The sequence below is a fragment of the Coregonus lavaretus genome (genome assembly GCF_964263955.1).
Source record: "Coregonus lavaretus genome assembly, contig: HAP1_SCAFFOLD_879, whole genome shotgun sequence".
In the NCBI taxonomy this organism is placed as follows: domain Eukaryota; kingdom Metazoa; phylum Chordata; class Actinopteri; order Salmoniformes; family Salmonidae; genus Coregonus; species Coregonus lavaretus.
Window position 1 is genome coordinate 190,761 of NW_028160080.1, and position 18,647 is coordinate 209,407.

An 18,647-nucleotide genomic window follows, 5' to 3' on the forward strand; every position below is an offset into this window, starting at 1 on the left:
AAGCAATTTCCAAACACCTGAAGGTACCACGTTCATCTGTACAAACAATAGTACGCAAGTATAAACACCATGGGACCAAACAGCCGTCGTACTGCTCAGGAAGGAGACACGTTCTGTCTCCTGGAGATGAACGTACTTTGGTGCGAAAAGTGCAAATCAATCCCAGCGCAACAGCAAAGGACCTTGTAAAGATGCTGGAGGAAACGGGTACAAAAGTATCTATATCCACAGTAAAACGAGTCCTATATCGACATAACCTGAAAGGCCGCTCAGCAAGGAAGAAGCCACTGCTCCAAAACCGCCATAAAGCCAGACTACTGTTTGCAACTGCACATGGGGACAAAGATCTTACTTTTTGGAGAAATGTCCTCTGGTCTGATGAAACAAAAATATAACTGTTTGGCCATAATGACCATCGTTATGTTTGGAGGAGAAAGGGGGTGCCTTGCAAGCCGAAGAACACCATCCCAACCGTGAAGCACGGGGGTGGGAGCATCATGCTGTGGCGATGCTTTGCAGCAGGAAAGACTGGTGCACTTCACAAAATAGATGGCATCATGAGGAAGGAAAAATATGTGGATATATTGAAGCAACATCTCAAGACATCAGTCAGGAAGTTAAAGCTTGGTCGCAAATGGGTCTTCCAAATGGACAATGACCCCAAGCATACTTCCAAAGTTGTGGCAAAATGGCTTAAGGACAACAAAGTCAAGGTATTGGAGTGGCCATCACAAAGCCCTGACCTCAATCCTATAGAACATTTATGGGCAGAGCTGAAAAAGCGTGTGCGAGCAAGGAGACCTACAAACCTGACTCAGTTACACCAGCTCTGTCAGGAGGAATGGGCCAAAATTCACCAACTTATTGTGGGAAGCTTGTGGAAGGCTACCTGAAACGTTTGACCCAAGTTAAACAATTTACCAAATACTAATTGAGTGTATGTAAACGTCTGACCCACTGGGAATGTGATGAAAGAAATAAAAGCTGAAATAAATCATTCTCTCTACTATTATTCTGACATTTCACATTCTTAAAATAAAGTGGTGATCCTAACTGACCTAAGACAGGGAATTTTTACTAGGATTAAATGTCAGGAATTGTGAAAAACTGAGTTTAAATGTATTTGGCTAAGGTGTATGTAAACTTCCGACTTCAACTGTATGTCAGAATGCTGTTCATTGACTAGCTCATCATTCAACACCATAGTACCCTCCAAGCTCATCATTAAGCTCGGGCCCAGGGTCTGAACTCCGCCCTGTGCAACTGGGTCCTGGACTTCCTGACGGGCCGCCCCCAGGTGGTGAAGGTAGGAAACAACACCTCCACTTCGCTGATCCTCAACACTGGGGCCCCACAAGGGTGCGTGCTCAGCCCCCTCCTGTACTCCCTGTTCACCCATGACTGCGTGGCCAAGCACGCCTCCAACTCAATCATCAACTTTGCAGACGACACAACAGTAGTAGGCTTGATTACCAACAATGACGAGACCGCTTACAGGGAGGAGGTGAGGTCCCTGGCGGAGTGGTGCCAGGAAAATAACCTCTCCCTCAACATTAACAAAACTAAGGAGCTGATCGTGGACTTCAGGAAACAGCAGAGGGTGCACCCCCCTATTCACATCGACGGGACCGCAGTGGAGAAGGTAGAAAGCTTCAAGTTCCTCGGCGTACACATCACTGACAATCAGAAATTGTCCACCCACACAGACAGTGTGGTGAAGAAGGCGCAACAGAGCCTCTTCAACCTCAGGAGGCTGAAGAAATTTGGCTTGGCACCTAAAACCCTCACAAACTTTTACAGATGCACAATTGAGAGCATCCTGTCGGGCTGTATCACCGCCTGGTACGGCAACTGCACCGCCCGCAACCGCAGGGCTCTCCAGAGGGTGGTGCGGTCTGCCCAACGCATCACCGGGGGCACACTGCCTGCCCACATCAACCACCCGAGCCACGGCTTGTTCACCCCGCTACCAACCAGAAGGCGAGGTCAGTACAGGTGCATCAAAGCTGGGGCCGAGAGACTGAAAAACAGCTTCTATCTCAAGGCCATCAGACTGTTAAATATCCATCACTAGCCGGCTACCACCCGGTTACTCAACCCTGCACCTTAGAGGCTGCTGCCCTAAATACATAGACATGGAATCACTAGTCACTTTAATAAAGTTTACATACTGCTTTACTCATCTCATATCTATATACTATATTCTATTGTATTCTAGTCAATGCCACTCTGACATTGCTCGTCCTAATATTTATATATTTCTTAATTCCATTATTTTACTTTTAGATTTGTGTGTATTGTTGTGAATTCTTAGATACTACTGCACTGTTGGAGCTAGGAACACAAGCATTTCGCTCCACCCGCAATAACATCTGCTAAATATGTATGTGATCAATAACATTTGATTTGATTTGAACTCGTATCCATCTCTCCTCTCTCTCTCCTCCCTCTCTCTCCTCCCTCTCCATCCCTCTCTCTCCTCCCTCTCCATCCCCCCCCCTCTTTCTCTGCTCCATCTCTCCCCCCTCTCTCTCTGCTCCATCTCTCCCCTTCTCTCTCTGCTCCATCTCTCCCCCCTCTCTCTCCTCCCCCTATCTCTCCATCTCTCCTCCCCCTCTCTCTCTCCATCTCTCCTCTCCCTCTCTCTCTCCATCTCTCCTCCCTCCCTCTCTCTCTCCATCTCTCCTCCCTCCCTCTCTCTCTCCATCTCTCCTCCCTCCCTCTCTCTCTCCATCTCTCCTCCCTCTCTCTCTCTCTCTCTCCATCTCTCCTCCCTCCCTCTCTCCATCTCTCCTCCCTCCCTCTCTCTCTCCATCTCTCCTCCATCCCTCTCTCTCCATCTCTCCTCCCTCTCCCTCTCTCTCTCCATCTCTCCTCCCTCTCTCTCTCTCTCTCCATCTCTCCTCCCTCTCTCTCTCTCTCCATCTCTCCTCCCTCTCTCTCTCTCCATCTCTCCTCCCCCTCTCTCTCTCCATCTCTCCTCTCCCTCTCTCTCTCCATCTCTCCTCCCTCCCTCTCTCTCTCCATCTCTCCTCCCTCCCTCTCTCTCTCCATCTCTCCTCCCTCCCTCTCTCTCTCCATCTCTCCTCCCTCTCTCTCTCTCTCTCCATCTCTCCTCCCTCCCTCTCTCCATCTCTCCTCCCTCCATCTCTCTCTCCATCTCTCCTCCATCCCTCTCTCTCCATCTCTCCTCCCTCTCCATCTCTCCTCCCTCTCTCTCTCTCTCTCCATCTCTCCTCCCTCTCTCTCTCTCCATCTCTCCTCCCTCTCTCTCTCTCCATCTCTCCTCCCTCTCTCTCTGCTCCATCTCTCCCCCCTCTCTCTCCTCCCCCTCTCTCTCCATCTCTCCTCCCCCTCTCTCTCCATCTCTCCTCCATCTCTCCTCCATCTCTCCTCCATCTCTCCTCCCTCTCTGCTCCCTCTCTCCTCCCTCCCTCTCTCTCAATCTCTTCTCACCCTCTCTCTCCCTCTCTCTCTCTCTCTCTCTCCATCTCTCCTCCCTCCCTCTCTCCATCTCTCCTCCCTCCCTCTCTCCATCTCTCCTCCCTCTCTCTCTCTCCATCTCTCCTCCCTCTCTCTCTCTCTCTCCATCTCTCCTCCCTCCCTCTCTCTCTCCATCTCTCCTCCCTCCCTCTCTCTCTCCATCTCTCCTCCCTCCATCTCTCCTCCCTCTCTCTCTCTCTCTCTCTCTCCATCTCTCCTCCCTCTCTCTCTCTCCATCTCTCCTCCCTCTCTCTCTGCTCCATCTCTCCCCCCTCTCTCTCCTCCCCCTCTCTCTCCATCTCTCCTCCATCTCTCCTCCATCTCTCCTCCCTCTCTCCTCCCTCTCTCCTCCCTCCCTCTCTCTCTCCATCTCTTCTCACCCTCTCTCTCCCTCTCTCTCTCTCTCTCTCTCTCTCCATCTCTCCTCCCTCCCTCTCTCCATCTCTCCTCCCTCCCTCTCTCCATCTCTCCTCCCTCTCTCTCTCTCTCCATCTCTCCTCCCTCTCTCTCTCTCTCCATCTCTCCTCCCTCCCTCTCTCTCTCCATCTCTCCTCCCTCCCTCTCTCTCCATCTCTCCTCCCTCCCTCTCTCTCTCCATCTCTCCTCCCTCCATCTCTCCTCCCTCTCTCTCTCTCTCTCTCCATCTCTCCTCCCTCTCTCTCTGCTCCATCTCTCCCCCCTCTCTCTCCCCCCCTCTCTCTCCATCTCTCCTCCCTCCCTCTCTCCATCTCTCCTCCCTCCCTCTCTCTCTCCATCTCTCCTCCCTCCCTCTCTCTCCATCTCTCCTCCCTCCCTCTCTCTCCATCTCTCCTCCCTCTCTCTCTCTCTCTCTCTCTCTCTCCATCTCTCCTCCCTCCCTCTCTCTCTCCATCTCTCCTCCCTCCCTCTCTCTCTCCATCTCTCCTCCCTCCCTCTCTCTCTCCATCTCTCCTCCCTCCCTCTCTCTCTCTCCATCTCTCCTCCCTCTCTCTCTCTCCATCTCTCCTCCCTCCCTCTCTCTCTCCATCTCTCCTCCCTCCCTCTCTCTCTCCATCTCTCCTCCCTCCCTCTCTCTCTCCATCTCTCCTCCCTCCATCTCTCCTCCCTCTCTCTCTCTCTCTCTCCATCTCTCCTCCCTCTCTCTCTGCTCCATCTCTCCCCCCTCTCTCTCCCCCCCTCTCTCTCCATCTCTCCTCCCTCCCTCTCTCCATCTCTCCTCCCTCCCTCTCTCTCTCCATCTCTCCTCCCTCCCTCTCTCTCCATCTCTCCTCCCTCCCTCTCTCTCCATCTCTCCTCCCTCTCTCTCTCTCTCTCTCTCTCTCTCCATCTCTCCTCCCTCCCTCTCTCTCTCCATCTCTCCTCCCTCCCTCTCTCTCTCCATCTCTCCTCCCTCCCTCTCTCTCTCCATCTCTCCTCCCTCCCTCTCTCTCCATCTCTCCTCTCTCCCTCTCTCTATCTCTCCTCCCTCTCTCTCTCTCTATCTCTCCTCCCTCTCTCTCTCTCTCCATCTCTCCTCCCTCTCTCTCTCTCTCCATCTCTCCTCCCTCTCTCTCTCCATCTCTCCTCCCTCTCTCTCTCTCTCTCCATCTCTCCTCCCTCCCTCTCTCTCTCCATCTCTCCTCCCTCCCTCTCTCTCCATCTCTCTCTCCATCTCTCCTCCCTCTCTCTCTGCTCCATCTCTCTCTCCATCTCTCCTCCCTCTCTCTCTGCTCCATCTCTCCCCCCTCTCTCTCCTCCCCCTCTCTCTCCATCTCTCCTCCCTCTCTCTCCTCTCTCTCCCTCTCTCCTCCCTCTCCCTCTCCCTCTCCCTCTCTCTCTGCCTCTGCCTCTGCGGCGGGCGATAGCTTGGTTTATTTGGCAGTGAACTCTCCCTCAACCTGGCAGACAGACTGAGCGTGCTGCCATCATTAACAAGCAGCTGTCAGGCAGTGTAGTCAGTCGCCTCAAAACCATGGAAACAGCATCCCTGCCTCTAGGTACAGCCAGCCAGTGACTGACTGATTCACACCCCAGATAAAGCCAGTGACTGGTTCACCCATGTCCCTGTCATCGTTCCGGCTGTTTATTTATTCTCCATCAGTAAACACACACCTCTTTACATAGAAATATGAATATGATACAGAGCTTCCATCTGTAGGCATCTGACTCCTGAAAACCAATTACCAGATGCAGCCTCTCTACCAGCTTCCAGCTATAATACAATATTGACTGACTTGAGGTTCTCTACTGTTCCCTGTCTGGGAACTGCAGCTAGTAATTAGTACAGTAGTTGCCTCTTGCTCTGTCTAGTGGTCTGTGGGCTAGGAGACGGGCTCTGTCTAGTGGTCTGTGGGCTAGGAGACGGGCTCTGTCTAGTGGTCTGTGGGCTAGGAGACGGGCTCTGTCTAGTGGTCTGTGGGCTAGGAGACGGGCTCTGTCTAGTGGGCTAGGAGACGGGCTCTGTCTAGTGGTCTGTGGGCTAGGAGACGGGCTAGTGGTCTGTGGGCTAGGAGACGGGCTCTGTCTAGTGGTCTGTGGGCTAGGAGACGGGCTCTGTCTAGCGGTCTGTGGGCTAGGAGACGGGCTCTGTCTAGCGGTCTGTGGGCTAGGAGACGGGCTCTGTCTAGCGGTCTGTGGGCTAGGAGACGGGCTCTGTCTAGCGGTCTGTGGGCTAGGAGACGGGCTCTGTCTAGCGGTCTGTGGGCTAGGAGACGGGCTCTGTCTAGCGGTCTGTGGGCTAGGAGACGGGCTCTGTCTAGCGGTCTGTGGGCTAGGAGACGGGCTCTGTCTAGCGGTCTGTGGGCTAGGAGACGGGCTCTGTCTAGCGGTCTGTGGGCTAGGAGACGGGCTCTGTCTAGCGGTCTGTGGGCTAGGAGACGGGCTCTGTCTAGTGGTCTGTGGGCTAGGAGCTCTATAGGCTAGTAGTGTAGGGGTCAGGGAAGCTCTGTGGACTAGTATAGGGGTCAGGGAAGCTCTGTAGGCTAGTATAGGGGTCAGGGAAGCTCTGTAGGCTAGTATAGGGGTCAGGGAAGCTCTGTAGGCTAGTATAGGGGTCAGGGAAGCTCTGTAGGCTAGTATAGGGGTCAGGGAAGCTCTGTAGGCTAGTATAGGGGTCAGGGAAGCTCTGTAGGCTAGTATAGGGGTCAGGGAAGCTCTGTAGGCTAGTATAGGGGTCAGGGAAGCTCTGTAGGCTAGTAGTGAGGTCAGTGTAGGGGTCAGACGGACGGACGGACGCTGGCTGGAGCAGCAGAGTTATGCAGAGCTGTCCTAAATAGCTCCCTATTCCCTATATAGTGCACTACTTTTGACCAAAGCCCTGGACAAAAGTAATGCACTGCGTAGGGAATAGGGTGCCATTTGGACTAGATTTGTTTTGTAGCAGGAAGTCAGACTGCTAGACAAGGTGCTCTTCTTTTACTATAAGTGTTATATATTATAATAATACTTAATAGCGGTTGTTCATTCTTTATTGTTTGTTTATATTCATCTGAGGGGAATGGAATGCTCCAAGTCCTCATTCTAGAGTCTGTAATCCAAAGAATCTCCTCCTTAATAACATTTATATATTCTCCCTGTATGTTCTCTGAATTGACATGCAGATTATAATGTGTCTAGGTTTACTCTTTGTATTCAGCTTGTGTGTGTGTGCGTGTGTGCGTGTGTGCGTGTGTGCGTGTGTGTGTGTGTGTGTGTGTGTGTGTGTGGAGTTTTTGGTTTTACTGTCCTTGTGGGGACATTTCACCGGTCCCCACAGGGAACGAGGTTATTTTACACACATACAGTACCAGTCAAAAGTTTGGACACACCTACTCATTCAAGGGTTTTTCTTTATTTTTACTATTTTCTACATTGTAGAATAATAGTGAAGACATCAAAACTATGAAATAACACATATGGAATCATGTAGTAACCAAAAAAGTGTTAAACAAATCAAAATATATTTTATATTTGAGATTCTTCAAATAGCCACCCTTTGCCTTGATGACAGCTTTGCACACGCTTAGCATTCTCTCAACCAGCTTCATGAGGTAGTCACCTGGAATGCATTTCAATTAACAGGCGTGCCTTCTTAAAAGTTCATTTGTGGAATTTCTTTCCTTCTTAATGCATTTGAGCCAATCAGTTGTGATGTGACAAGGTAAGGGGGGTATACAGAAGATAGCCCTATTTGGTAAAAGACCAAGTCCATATTATGGCAAGAACAGCTCAAATAAGCAAAGAGAAACGACAGTCCATCATTACTTTAAGACATAAAGGTCAGTCAATATGGAAAATGTAAAGAACTTTGAAAGTTTCTTCAAGTGCAGTCGCAAAAACCATAAACCACTATGATGAAACTGGCTCTCATGAGGACCAGCACAGGAATGGAAGACCCAGAGTTACCTCTACTGCAGAAGATAAGTTCATTAGAGTTACCAGCCTCAGAAATTGCAGCCCAAATAAATGCTTCACAGAGTTCAAGTAACAGACACATCTCAACATCAACTGTTCAGAGGAGACTGCGTGAATCAGGCCTTCATGGTTGAATTGCTGCAAAGAAACCACTACTAAAGGACACCAATAATAAGAAGAGACTTGCTTGGGCCAAGAAACACGAGCAATGGACATTAGACCGGTGGAAATATGTCCTTTTGGTCTGATGAGTCCAAATTTGAGATTTTTGGTTCCAACCGCCGTGTCTTTGTGACACGGAGTAGGTGAACGGATGATCTCCGCATTTATGGTTCCCACCGTGAAGCAAGGCGGTGTGTGGGTGCTTTGCTGGTGACACTGTCAGTGATTTCTTTAGAATTAAAAGCACACTTAACCAGCATGGCTGCCACAGCATTCTGCAGCGATAAGCCATCCCATCTGGTTTGCGCTTAGTGGGACTATCATTTGTTTTTCAACAGGACAATGACCCAACACACCTCCAGGCTGTGTAAGGGCTATTTGACCAAGAAGGAGAGTGATGGAGTGCTGCATCAGATGACCTGGCCTCCACATTCCCCCGACCTCAACCCAATTGAGATGGTTTGGGATGAGTTGCACCGCAGAGTGAAGGAAAAGCAGCCAACAAGTGCTCAGCATATGTGGGAACTCCTTCAAGACTGTTGGAAAAGCCTTCCAGGTGAAGCTGGTTGAGAGAATGCCAAGAGTTTGCAAAGCTGTCATCAAGGCAAAGGGTGGCTACTTTGAAGAATCTCAAATATATTTTGATTTGTTGAACACTTTTTTTGATTACTACATGATTCCATATGTGTTATTTCATAGTTTTGATGTCTTCAATATTATTCTACAATGTAGAAAATAGTACAAATAAAGAAAAACTCTTGAATGAGTAGGTGTCCAAACTTTTGACTTGTACTGTACATACACATGCACACCGCTTTGATTACCAGGCCACAGCACCTGTCTTCTAAATAATCTCCCAGTAAAGCCCCGTTACTCTGACCGGGCCATGGCAGCCTGCTGCTCTCCTCGCACAGGGCTGGATTAGGGACAACTGGGTCGTATTGACTTGACACCAAACAGACTGAAACCGGGACAGGGAGAAACCATTTTCCATTTCAAATCAAAATATATTTGAGATTCTTCAAAGTAGCCACCCTTTTGCCTTGATGACAGCTTTGCACACTCTTGGCATTCTCTCAACCAGCTTCATGAGGTAGTCACCTGGAATGCATTTCAATTAACAGGTGTGCCTTCTTAAAAGTTCATTTGTGGAATTTCTTTCTTACCTTAATGTGTTTGAGCCAATCAGTTGTGTTGTGACAAGGTAGGGGGGGTATACAGAAGATAGCCCTATTTGGTAAAAGACCAAGTCCATATTATGGCAAGAACAGCTCAAATAACCAAAGAGAAACGACAGTCCATCATTACTTTAAGACATGAAGGTCAGTCAATACGGAACATTTCAAGAACTTTGAACGTTTCTTCAAGTGCAGTCTGAAAAACCATCAAGTGCTATGATGAAACTGGCTCTCATGAGGAGAGACGTGATATGTCTTCTCTCTGCCTGGAGCTGTTTTCTGACAGTGCGCCCCCTGGCTGTGGCAGAGAGACATGACCGCTTTTTATGTTGTATTATTTTATTTCACCTTTATTTAACCAGGTAAGCCAGTTGAGAACAAGTTCTCATTTACAACTGCGACCTGGTCAAGATAAAGCAAAGCAGTGTCATAAAAACAACAACAAAGAGATAAATATGGGGTAAAACAAAACATAAAGTCAAAAATACAACAGAAAATATATATACAGTGTGTTCAAATGAAGCAAGTTATGGAGGTAAGGCAATAAATAGGCCATAGTGCAAAATAATTACAATTTAGTATTAACACTGGAATGATAGATGTGCAGAAGATGATGTGCAAATAGAGATACTGGGGTGCAAATGAGCAAAATAAATAACACTATGGGGATGAGGTAGTTGGGTGGGCTAATTTCAGATGGGCTGTGTACAGGTGCAGTGATCGGTAAGGTGCTCTGACAACTGATGCTTAAAGTTAGTGAGGGAGATAAGAGTCTCCAGCTTCAGAGATTTTTGCAATTCGTTCCAGTCGTTGGCAGCAGAGAACTGGAAGGAATGGCGGCCAAAGGAGGTGTTGGCTTTGGGGATGACCAGTGAGATATACCTGCTGGAGCGCATACTACGGGTGGGTGTTGCTATGGTGACCAATGAGCTAAGATAAGGCGCGGATTTGCCTAACAGTGATTTATAGATGACCTGGAGCCAGTGGGATTGGCGACGAATATGTAGTGAGGACCAGCCAACGAGAGCGTACAGGTCACAGTGGTGGGTAGCGTATGGGGCTTTGGTGACAAAACGGATGGCACTGTGATAGACTACATCCAATTTGCTGAGTAGAGTGTTGGAGGCTATTTTGTAAATGACATCTCTCTGCCTGGAGTGCGCCCCCTGGCTGTGGCAGAGAGACATGTCTGGAGTCAGGCTGCCCTCTCCTTGTAGAAGCCATTTTACTCATTTTAAATGAACGGAGAAAAAAAAAAAGAAGAAAAAAAAATGGTCTCCCTCTCTAACACAAACGTATTATATTTAACAGGCTAAGTTCCTAAACTACAAATGTAAGAAGATGAGCACTTTGTCTCAGCACTCCGACAGCATCAGCAGGGCCCAAATGGCGCTCTTTACCCTAGGAAGTGCATAGGGGTTAAAAGTACAGCAGCACTACAGTGTCCGTCTCTTCCCTGACGCCATGCTCTACCAACTGAGCTACATCCCCTGCCGGCCATTCCCTCCCCTACCCTGGACGACGCTGGTCCAATTGTGCGCCGCCCCATGGGTCTCCAGGTCGCGGCCGGCTACGACAGAGCCTGGATTCGAACCACTCTTCCCTGACCCACCAGCCAGTTTGGTCCTGTGTAGCTCAGTTGTTAGAGCGTGGCGCTTGCAAAGGCAAGGGTCGTGGGTTTGATTCCCGCTGGGGCCACTCGTATGGAAAATGCATGCACACAGGACTAAGTCGCTTTGGATAACAAAATGTCTGCTTAATGGCGAATGTTTACTTTCTACTGCATTTTACATTTTAGTCATTTAGCGGGCGATCTTATCCAGAGCGACTTACAGTTAGTGCATTCTTCTTTAAGATGGCTAGGTGAGACAGCACATCACAATCATATCAAGTACATTTTCCCTCAAAGTGTTTATCAGCAAAGTCAATGCTAGTGGGAAAATACTAATGCCTTTTTTTTGGGGGGGGGGGGGCTTCGGGGGCGCCGTGAGTTATTTAAGATTATCTTCAGAGGTAGGGATTTAGACGTTTTCGGAAGATGGGCAGGGACTCCACTGTCGTGACTTTAGTGGGAAGCTGGTTCCTCCATTGGGGTGCCAGGACAGAGAAGAGCTTTGACTGGGCTGAACGGTCTCTGCCTTCCTGTAGAGGTGGGAGGGCCAAGAGACCAGTGGTAGTAGAACGGAGTGCTCAGGTTGGGGTGTAGGGTTTGAGCATAGCCTGAAGGTAGGGAGGGGCAGTTCCTCTTGCTGTTCCGTAGGTAAGCACCATGGTCTTGTAGTGGATGCAAGCTTCGACTGGAAGCCAGTGGAGTGTGGGAGGAGCGGGGTGACATGGAAGAACTTGGGAAGGTTGAACACCAGGCGGGCTGCAGCGTTCTGGATAAGTTGCAGGTGTTTGATGGCATAAGCAGAGAACCCAGCCTACAGAGTTGCAGTTATCCAGACGGGAGATGACAAGTGCCTGGATTAGGACCTGCGCCGCTTCCTGTGTGAGGAAGGGTCGTACTCTACGGATGTTGTAGAGCATGAACCTGCAGGAGCGGGTTACTGCTTTGATGTTTGCAGAGAACGACAGGGTGTTGTCCAGGGTCACGCCAAGATTATTTTGCAGTCTGGGAGGGGGACACCGTGGAATTGTCAACCATGATGGAGAGGTCTTGGAGCGGGCAGGCGTTCCCCGGGAGGAAGACCAGCTATGTCTTGTTGAGCTTGAGGTGGTGGACTGACATCCAAGCTGAGATATCTGCCAGGCACACAGAGATGCCACCTGGGTGTCAGAAGGGGGGAAGGAGAAATGTACTTGTGTCATCCACATAGTAATGATAGGAGAGACCATGTGAGGATATGACGGAGCAGAGTGACTTGGTGTATAGAGAGAATAGGAGAGGGCCTAGAACCGAGCCCTGGGGGACACCAGTAGTGAGAGTACATGGTGCAGACACAGATCCTCTCCACGTCACCTGGTAGGAGCGACCTGCCAGGTATGATGTAATCCAGGAGTGTGCAGAGCCTGAGACACCCAGCCCTGAGAGGGTGGAGGATCTGATGGTTCACGGTGTCGAAGGCAGCGGAAATATCTAGGAGGATGAGGAGAACACCCTACACAGAGCAGAGCTCCATATTCTCTGTCTGTCTGCCTCAGTGAATCTCAAATCTCTCCCTCCCACACAGTGCTGCCTTGTCAGTTAGCTCCCCCTGCTGGAGAATAGCTGTAGCACAGCATGGCTGAACTAACTCTGCTGTGGAGAGTGTGCAAAGCTGTCATCAAGGCAAAGGGTGGCTATTTGAAGAATGTCAAATATAAAATATGGTTTGATTTGTTTAACACTATTTTTGGTTACTAGATGATTCCATATGTGTTAGTTCTGATGTCTTCACTATTATTCTACAATGTAGAAAATAGTAAAAATAAAGAAAAACCTTTTAATAAGTAGGTGTGTCCAAACTTTTGACTGGTACTGTATATATATATATATATCTCACACACACAAAACAAATTATGAATTAAATGAATTATTACACATCTTAAACAGCTGTGAGAGAAACGAAATTAAAATGTCTCCTCTCTGTGTAGGTGATCATAGAGGTGACTGAGATGCTGCACAACGCCAGTCTCCTGATAGATGACATCGAGGACAGTTCTACACTGAGGAGAGGGTTCCCTGTAGCCCACAGCATCTATGGAGTCCCCTCTGTTATCAACTCTGCCAACTACGTCTACTTCCTGGGACTGGAGAAGGTGATTTGGTTGATATTTTTTTGATCAGCGGGTTCACTAGACAGCGTTATAACGCTATGTGTTATTTGTTTTTAGGTGCTGACCCTGGATCACCCCGAGGCGGTACGTGTGTTCACCAGACAGCTGTTGGAGCTGCACCGTGGCCAGGGCCTTGATATCCACTGGAGAGACACCTACACGTGCCCCACAGAGAGCCAGTACCGCACCATGGTCCTCCAGAAGACAGGGGGCCTGTTCGGCCTGGCCGTAGGGCTCATGCAGCTGTTCTCTGGTTGGAAACGAGACCTTAAGGTAGATACATTCTTATTTTGTTGCTCTTATTTTTCAACACTAGCAATTTCATTTTCTAAACTTCTTTATGAAAACCTTTTCATGTGATTTGACCTTTTGAACCCTCCAGCCCCTCCTGGACACGTTAGGGCTCTTCTTCCAGATCAGAGACGACTACGCCAACCTGAACTCAGCGGAGTACAGCGAGAACAAGTCCTTCTGTGAGGACCTGACGGAGGGGAAGTTCTCCTTCCCCACCATCCACGCCATCTGGTCCCGTCCTGAGAGCACTCAGGTCCAGAACATCCTGAGACAGAGGACGGAGAACGTGGACATTAAGAAGTACTGTGTGGACTACCTGGAGAAGGTGGGCTCCTTCGCCTACACCAGAGAGACCCTGAGAGGGCTGGAGGCCGAGGCATACCGCCTTATCACGGATCTGGGGGGAAACCCTGAACTGGAGGGGTTGGTGAAACACCTCAGTAAGATGTTTAGAGAGCCTGAGGCTAAGGCTAGGCCTAAAGAGGACTGACCACGTAAACACTTACCAAACAGTCACCGGGAGCCTGAGGCTAAGGCTAGGCCTAAAGAGGACTGACCACGTAAACACTTACCAAACAGTCACCGTGAGCCTGAGGCTAAGGCTAGGCCTAAAGAGGACTGACCACGTAAACACTTACCAAACAGTTACACGCCTGTCAAACATCTCACCCACATGCACCGTGAGCCTGAGGCTAAGGCTAGGCCTAAAGAGGACTGACCACGTACACACTTACCAAACAGTTACACGCCTGTCAAACATCTCACCCACATGCACCGGGAGCCTGAGCCAGGGATGGGCAACTGGCTGCCCGCCAAAGGCCCTCAGATCAATCAGTCTAGCCACACAGATTACTGACATCATATTCACTACACTGACACACAGCTGTGTTATGCAGCCCCCCCCCCCGAGCATGACAACCATACCAAACCAACTCACAGCTATGCTTCACAAACCTTGGCTTTCTAGTACTCTAGACAAATTGCGAACAAAGCACAGCACATATATTATATATATATATCATTATAAATATGGAGAAGAGATCTGTTCATCACATGACCTGTCTCTACAAAAACTAGAAAAAAATGTAAGTCTTACTTGCAGCTTACAAAAGTTTTCAAATGTGTTCCATTTCAATACCAAGTGGAAATTGGTTCCGGCTTTAGTGTTTTTAGTGAGGTGTAGAAGGAAATATGAGGTCGGATTTCTGAGGATGATGATGATGATGCCAGAGTGATGTTTGCTATTTGGTACATATTAGATGAATTAATGGATACTCTGTTCTACGAATGTGTTTGGTTATTGTCCACTGCCTTTACCTAAAGTTTAGTGACTCCAGATGTTTCACCTGCAACCCGTCATAGCAACACGTTCTCTATTTTATTACACTTGTTTACGTTGATACGGTATATTGCAAATGGCTACTATGTAACAAACGTGAATTGATTGAATAAAACCTTTTTGACGAAAAATGGCATTTAATTTATTTTGGGCTGGATTCAAACCTTATCGCAGGAGTATCGCTGAAGATCCGCGTTATAGCTTGATTGAAATTTAAAGACGATGTTCCCCAGCTGCATGTCGGCTCAATCGGAAATTACCTTTTACATTTTTAACGCAGATCTTTCGCGATACGAATTGAATCCAGCTCTCAGCCAGGATAGTCCTCCCTGCTACTGTTTTCCAGGGATCCTCCCAACCAAACCGGTCTCTGCTACGCCAGGCCTGAGGCTAGGGGGATGCGTCCCAACCAGACCAGTCTCTGCTACGCCAGGCCTGAGGCTAGGGGGATGCGTCCCAACCAGACCAGTCTCTGCTACGCCAGGCCTGAGGCTAGGGGGATGCGTCCCAACCAGACCGGTCTCTGCTACGCCAGGCCTGAGGCTAGGGGGATGCGTCCCAACCAGACCAGTCTCTGCTACGCCAGGCCTGAGGCTAGGGGGATGCGTCCCAACCAGACCGGTCTCTGCTACGCCAGGCCTGAGGCTAGGGGGATGCGTCCCAACCAGACCAGTCTCTGCTACGCCAGGCCTGAGGCTAGGGGGATCCTCCCAACCAGACCGGTCTCTGCTACGCCAGGCCTGAGGCTAGGGGGATGCGTCCCAACCAGACCGGTCTCTGCTACGCCAGGCCTGAGGCTAGGGGGATGCGTCCCAACCAGACCGGTCTCTGCTACGCCAGGCCTGAGGCTAGGGGGATGCGTCCCAACCAGACCAGTCTCTGCTACGCCAGGCCTGAGGCTAGGGGGATGCGTCCCAACCAGACCGGTCTCTGCTACGCCAGGCCTGAGGCTAGGGGGACGCGTCCCAACCAGACCGGTCTCTGCTACGCCAGGCCTGAGGCTAGGGGGATGCGTCCCAACCAGACCAGTCTCTGCTACGCCAGGCCTGAGGCTAGGGGGATCCTCCCAACCAGACCGGTCTCTGCTACGCCAGGCCTGAGGCTAGGGGGATGCGTCCCAACCAGACCGGTCTCTGCTACGCCAGGCCTGAGGCTAGGGGGATGCGTCCCAACCAGACCAGTCTCTGCTACGCCAGGCCTGAGGCTAGGGGGATGCGTCCCAACCAGACCAGTCTCTGCTACGCCAGGCCTGAGGCTAGGGGGATGCGTCCCAACCAGACCAGTCTCTGCTACGCCAGGCCTGAGGCTAGGGGGATGCGTCCCAACCAGACCAGTCTCTGCTACGCCAGGCCTGAGGCTAGGGGGTTAGGGCGTCCCTACCAGACCAGTCTCTGCTACGCCAGGCCTGAGGCTAGGGGGATGCGTCCCAACCAGACCAGTCTCTGCTACGCCAGGCCTGAGGCTAGGGGGATGCGTCCCAACCAGACCAGTCTCTGCTACGCCAGGCCTGAGGCTAGGGGGATGCGTCCCTACCAGACCGGTCTCTGCTACGCCAGGCCTGAGGCTAGGGGGATGCGTCCCTACCAGACCAGTCTCTGCTACGCCAGGCCTGAGGCTAGGGGGATGCGTCCCTACCAGACCAGTCTCTGCTACGCCAGGCCTGAGGCTAGGGGGATCCTCCCAACCAGACCGGTCTCTGCTACGCCAGGCCTGAGGCTAGGGGGATCCTCCCAACCAGACCGGTCTCTGCTACGCCAGGCCTGAGGCTAGGGGGATGCGTCCCAACCAGACCGGTCTCTGCTACGCCAGGCCTGAGGCTAGGGGCATGCGTCCCAAATGGCACCTTAAGGGGGGCTGAGACTAGTCACAAAGTGCCCGATTCAGACTTAGAAAATGTACACTTTCTCAGTAGGTGGTATTGACTTACCTTATGCAGGTGCGTAACGGGCTTTGCAGGTGTGGTTCCCTTTTACGCCCTGAATGAATTTAATTCAACTGCTGAATATTGTACTGTCACTAAGTATGATCATATGTATTTTACAGTTATAATAAATGTGAAATCTTATAGTAAGTCATTTATAATTTGATTGTTACTATATTTTGAAAGCATGTCAGGCATTTCAAGCCCTTATTGACCCACTTTTAGTTGAATAGGGAAAATAATGTTTGTAGTAATATTTCAGCGGTTTATAACTATGTTTACCAGAAAGATGCGTTCTAGACCTTTCTAGAACTATGCAGCATTACCAGTTATTGTTTATGGCCATCTCATGAAAAATAATTACAATTGGGGATGTCTATTTAAGCAGAAAATCTACATTCTGCCATAACGTTCAATTAAAGTATGTGTTGTTATTAGACCTACCAACGGTTGATACTGATAGTGGTAAATATTGACCATGATAGAAATAGGGGAACAGAGAAAGTCGGGACATATAAATACACATACAGTTGAAGTCGGAAGTTTACATACACTTAGGTTGGAGTCATTAAAACTCGTTTTTCAACCACTCCACACATTTCTGGTTAACAAACTATAGTTTTGGCAAGCTGGTTAGGACATCTACTTGTGCATGACACAAGTAATTTTTCCAACAATTGTTTAGACAGATTATTTCACTTATAATTCAATGTATCACAATTCCAGTGGGTCAGAAGTTTACATACACTAAGTTGACTGTGCCTTTAAACAGCATGGAAAATTCCAGAAAATGATGTCATGGCTTTAGAAGCTTCTGATAGGCTAATTGACATCATTTGAGTCAATTGGAGGTGTACCTCTGGATGTATTTCAAGGCCTACCTTCAAACTCAGTGCCTCTTTGCTTGACATCATGGGAAAATCAAAAGAAATCAGCCAAGACCTCAGAAAAAAAATGGTAGACCTCCACAAGTCTGGTTCATCCTTGGGAGAAATTTCCAAACATTTTTACATTTACATTTTAGTCATTTAGCAGACGCTCTTATCCAGAGCGACTACAAATTGGTGCATTCACCCTATAGCCAGTGGGATAACCACTTTACAATTATACTTTTTTTTTTTTTTTGGGGGGGGGGGGGGGGTGGGGGTAGAAGGATTACTTTATCCTATCCCAGGTGTTCCTTAAAGAGGTGGGGTTTCAAATGTCTCCGGAAGGTGGTGAGTGACTCCGCTGTCCTGGCGTCGTGAGGGAGCTTGTTCCACCATTGGGGTGCCAGAGCAGCGAACAGCTTTGACTGGGCTGAGCGGGAACTATGCTTCCGCAGAGGAAGGGGAGCCAGCAGGCCAGAGGTGGATGAACGCAATGCCCTCGCCTGGGTGTAGGGACTGATCAGAGCCTGAAGGTACGGAGGTGCCGTTCCCCTCACTGCTCCATAGGCAAGCACCATGGTCTTGTAACGGATGCGAGCTTCAACTGGAAGCCAGTGGAGTGTGTGGAGGAGGGGGGTGACGTGAGAGAACTTGGGAAGGTTGAACACCAGACGGGCTGCGGCATTCTGGATGAGTTGTAGGGGTTTAATGGCACAGGCAGGGAGCCCAGCCAACAGCGAGTTGCAGTAATCCAGACGGGAGATGACAAGTGCCTGGATTAGGACCTGTGCCGCTTCCTGTGTAAGGCAGGGTCGTACTCTCCGAATGTTGTAGAGCATGAACCTGCAGGATCGGGTCACCGCCTTGATGTTGGCGGAGAACGACAGGGTGTTGTCCAGGGTCACGCCAAGGCTCTTCGCACTCTGGGAGGAGGACACAACGGAGTTGTCAACCGTGATGGCGAGATCATGGAACGGGCAGTCCTTCCCCGGGAGGAAGAGCAGCTCCGTCTTGCCAGGGTTCAGCTTGAGGTGGTGATCCGTCATCCATACTGATATGTCGGCCAGACATGCAGAGATGCGATTCGCCACCTGGTTATCAGAAGGGGGAAAGGAGAAGATTAGTTGTGTATCGTCAGCGTAGCAATGATAGGAGAGGCCATGTGAGGATATGACAGAGCCAAGTGACTTGGTGTAAAGGGAGAAAAGGAGAGGGCCTAGAACTGAGCCCTGGGGGACACCAGTGGTGAGAGCACGTGGTGCGGAGACAGCTTCTCGCCACGCCACTTGGTA

The 18,647-nt window shown here is 49.8% G+C and overlaps 1 protein-coding gene across 1 annotated transcript in view; it reads left to right on the plus strand.

The window, feature by feature from the left end:
• Window positions 1-16,547, plus strand: part of LOC311122187 (geranylgeranyl pyrophosphate synthase) — a 39,533-nt gene extending 22,986 nt beyond the window's left edge. Inside the window, exons 4-6 of the mRNA XM_084196582.1 lie at window positions 12,750-12,914; window positions 12,990-13,205; window positions 13,315-16,547. Of these exons, the coding sequence (XP_084052708.1) occupies window positions 12,750-12,914; window positions 12,990-13,205; window positions 13,315-13,716 (783 nt within the window). The 3' untranslated portion in view covers window positions 13,717-16,547. The remainder of the gene's footprint in view (window positions 1-12,749; window positions 12,915-12,989; window positions 13,206-13,314) is intronic.
• The last annotated feature ends 2,100 nt before the right edge of the window (window positions 16,548-18,647 follow it).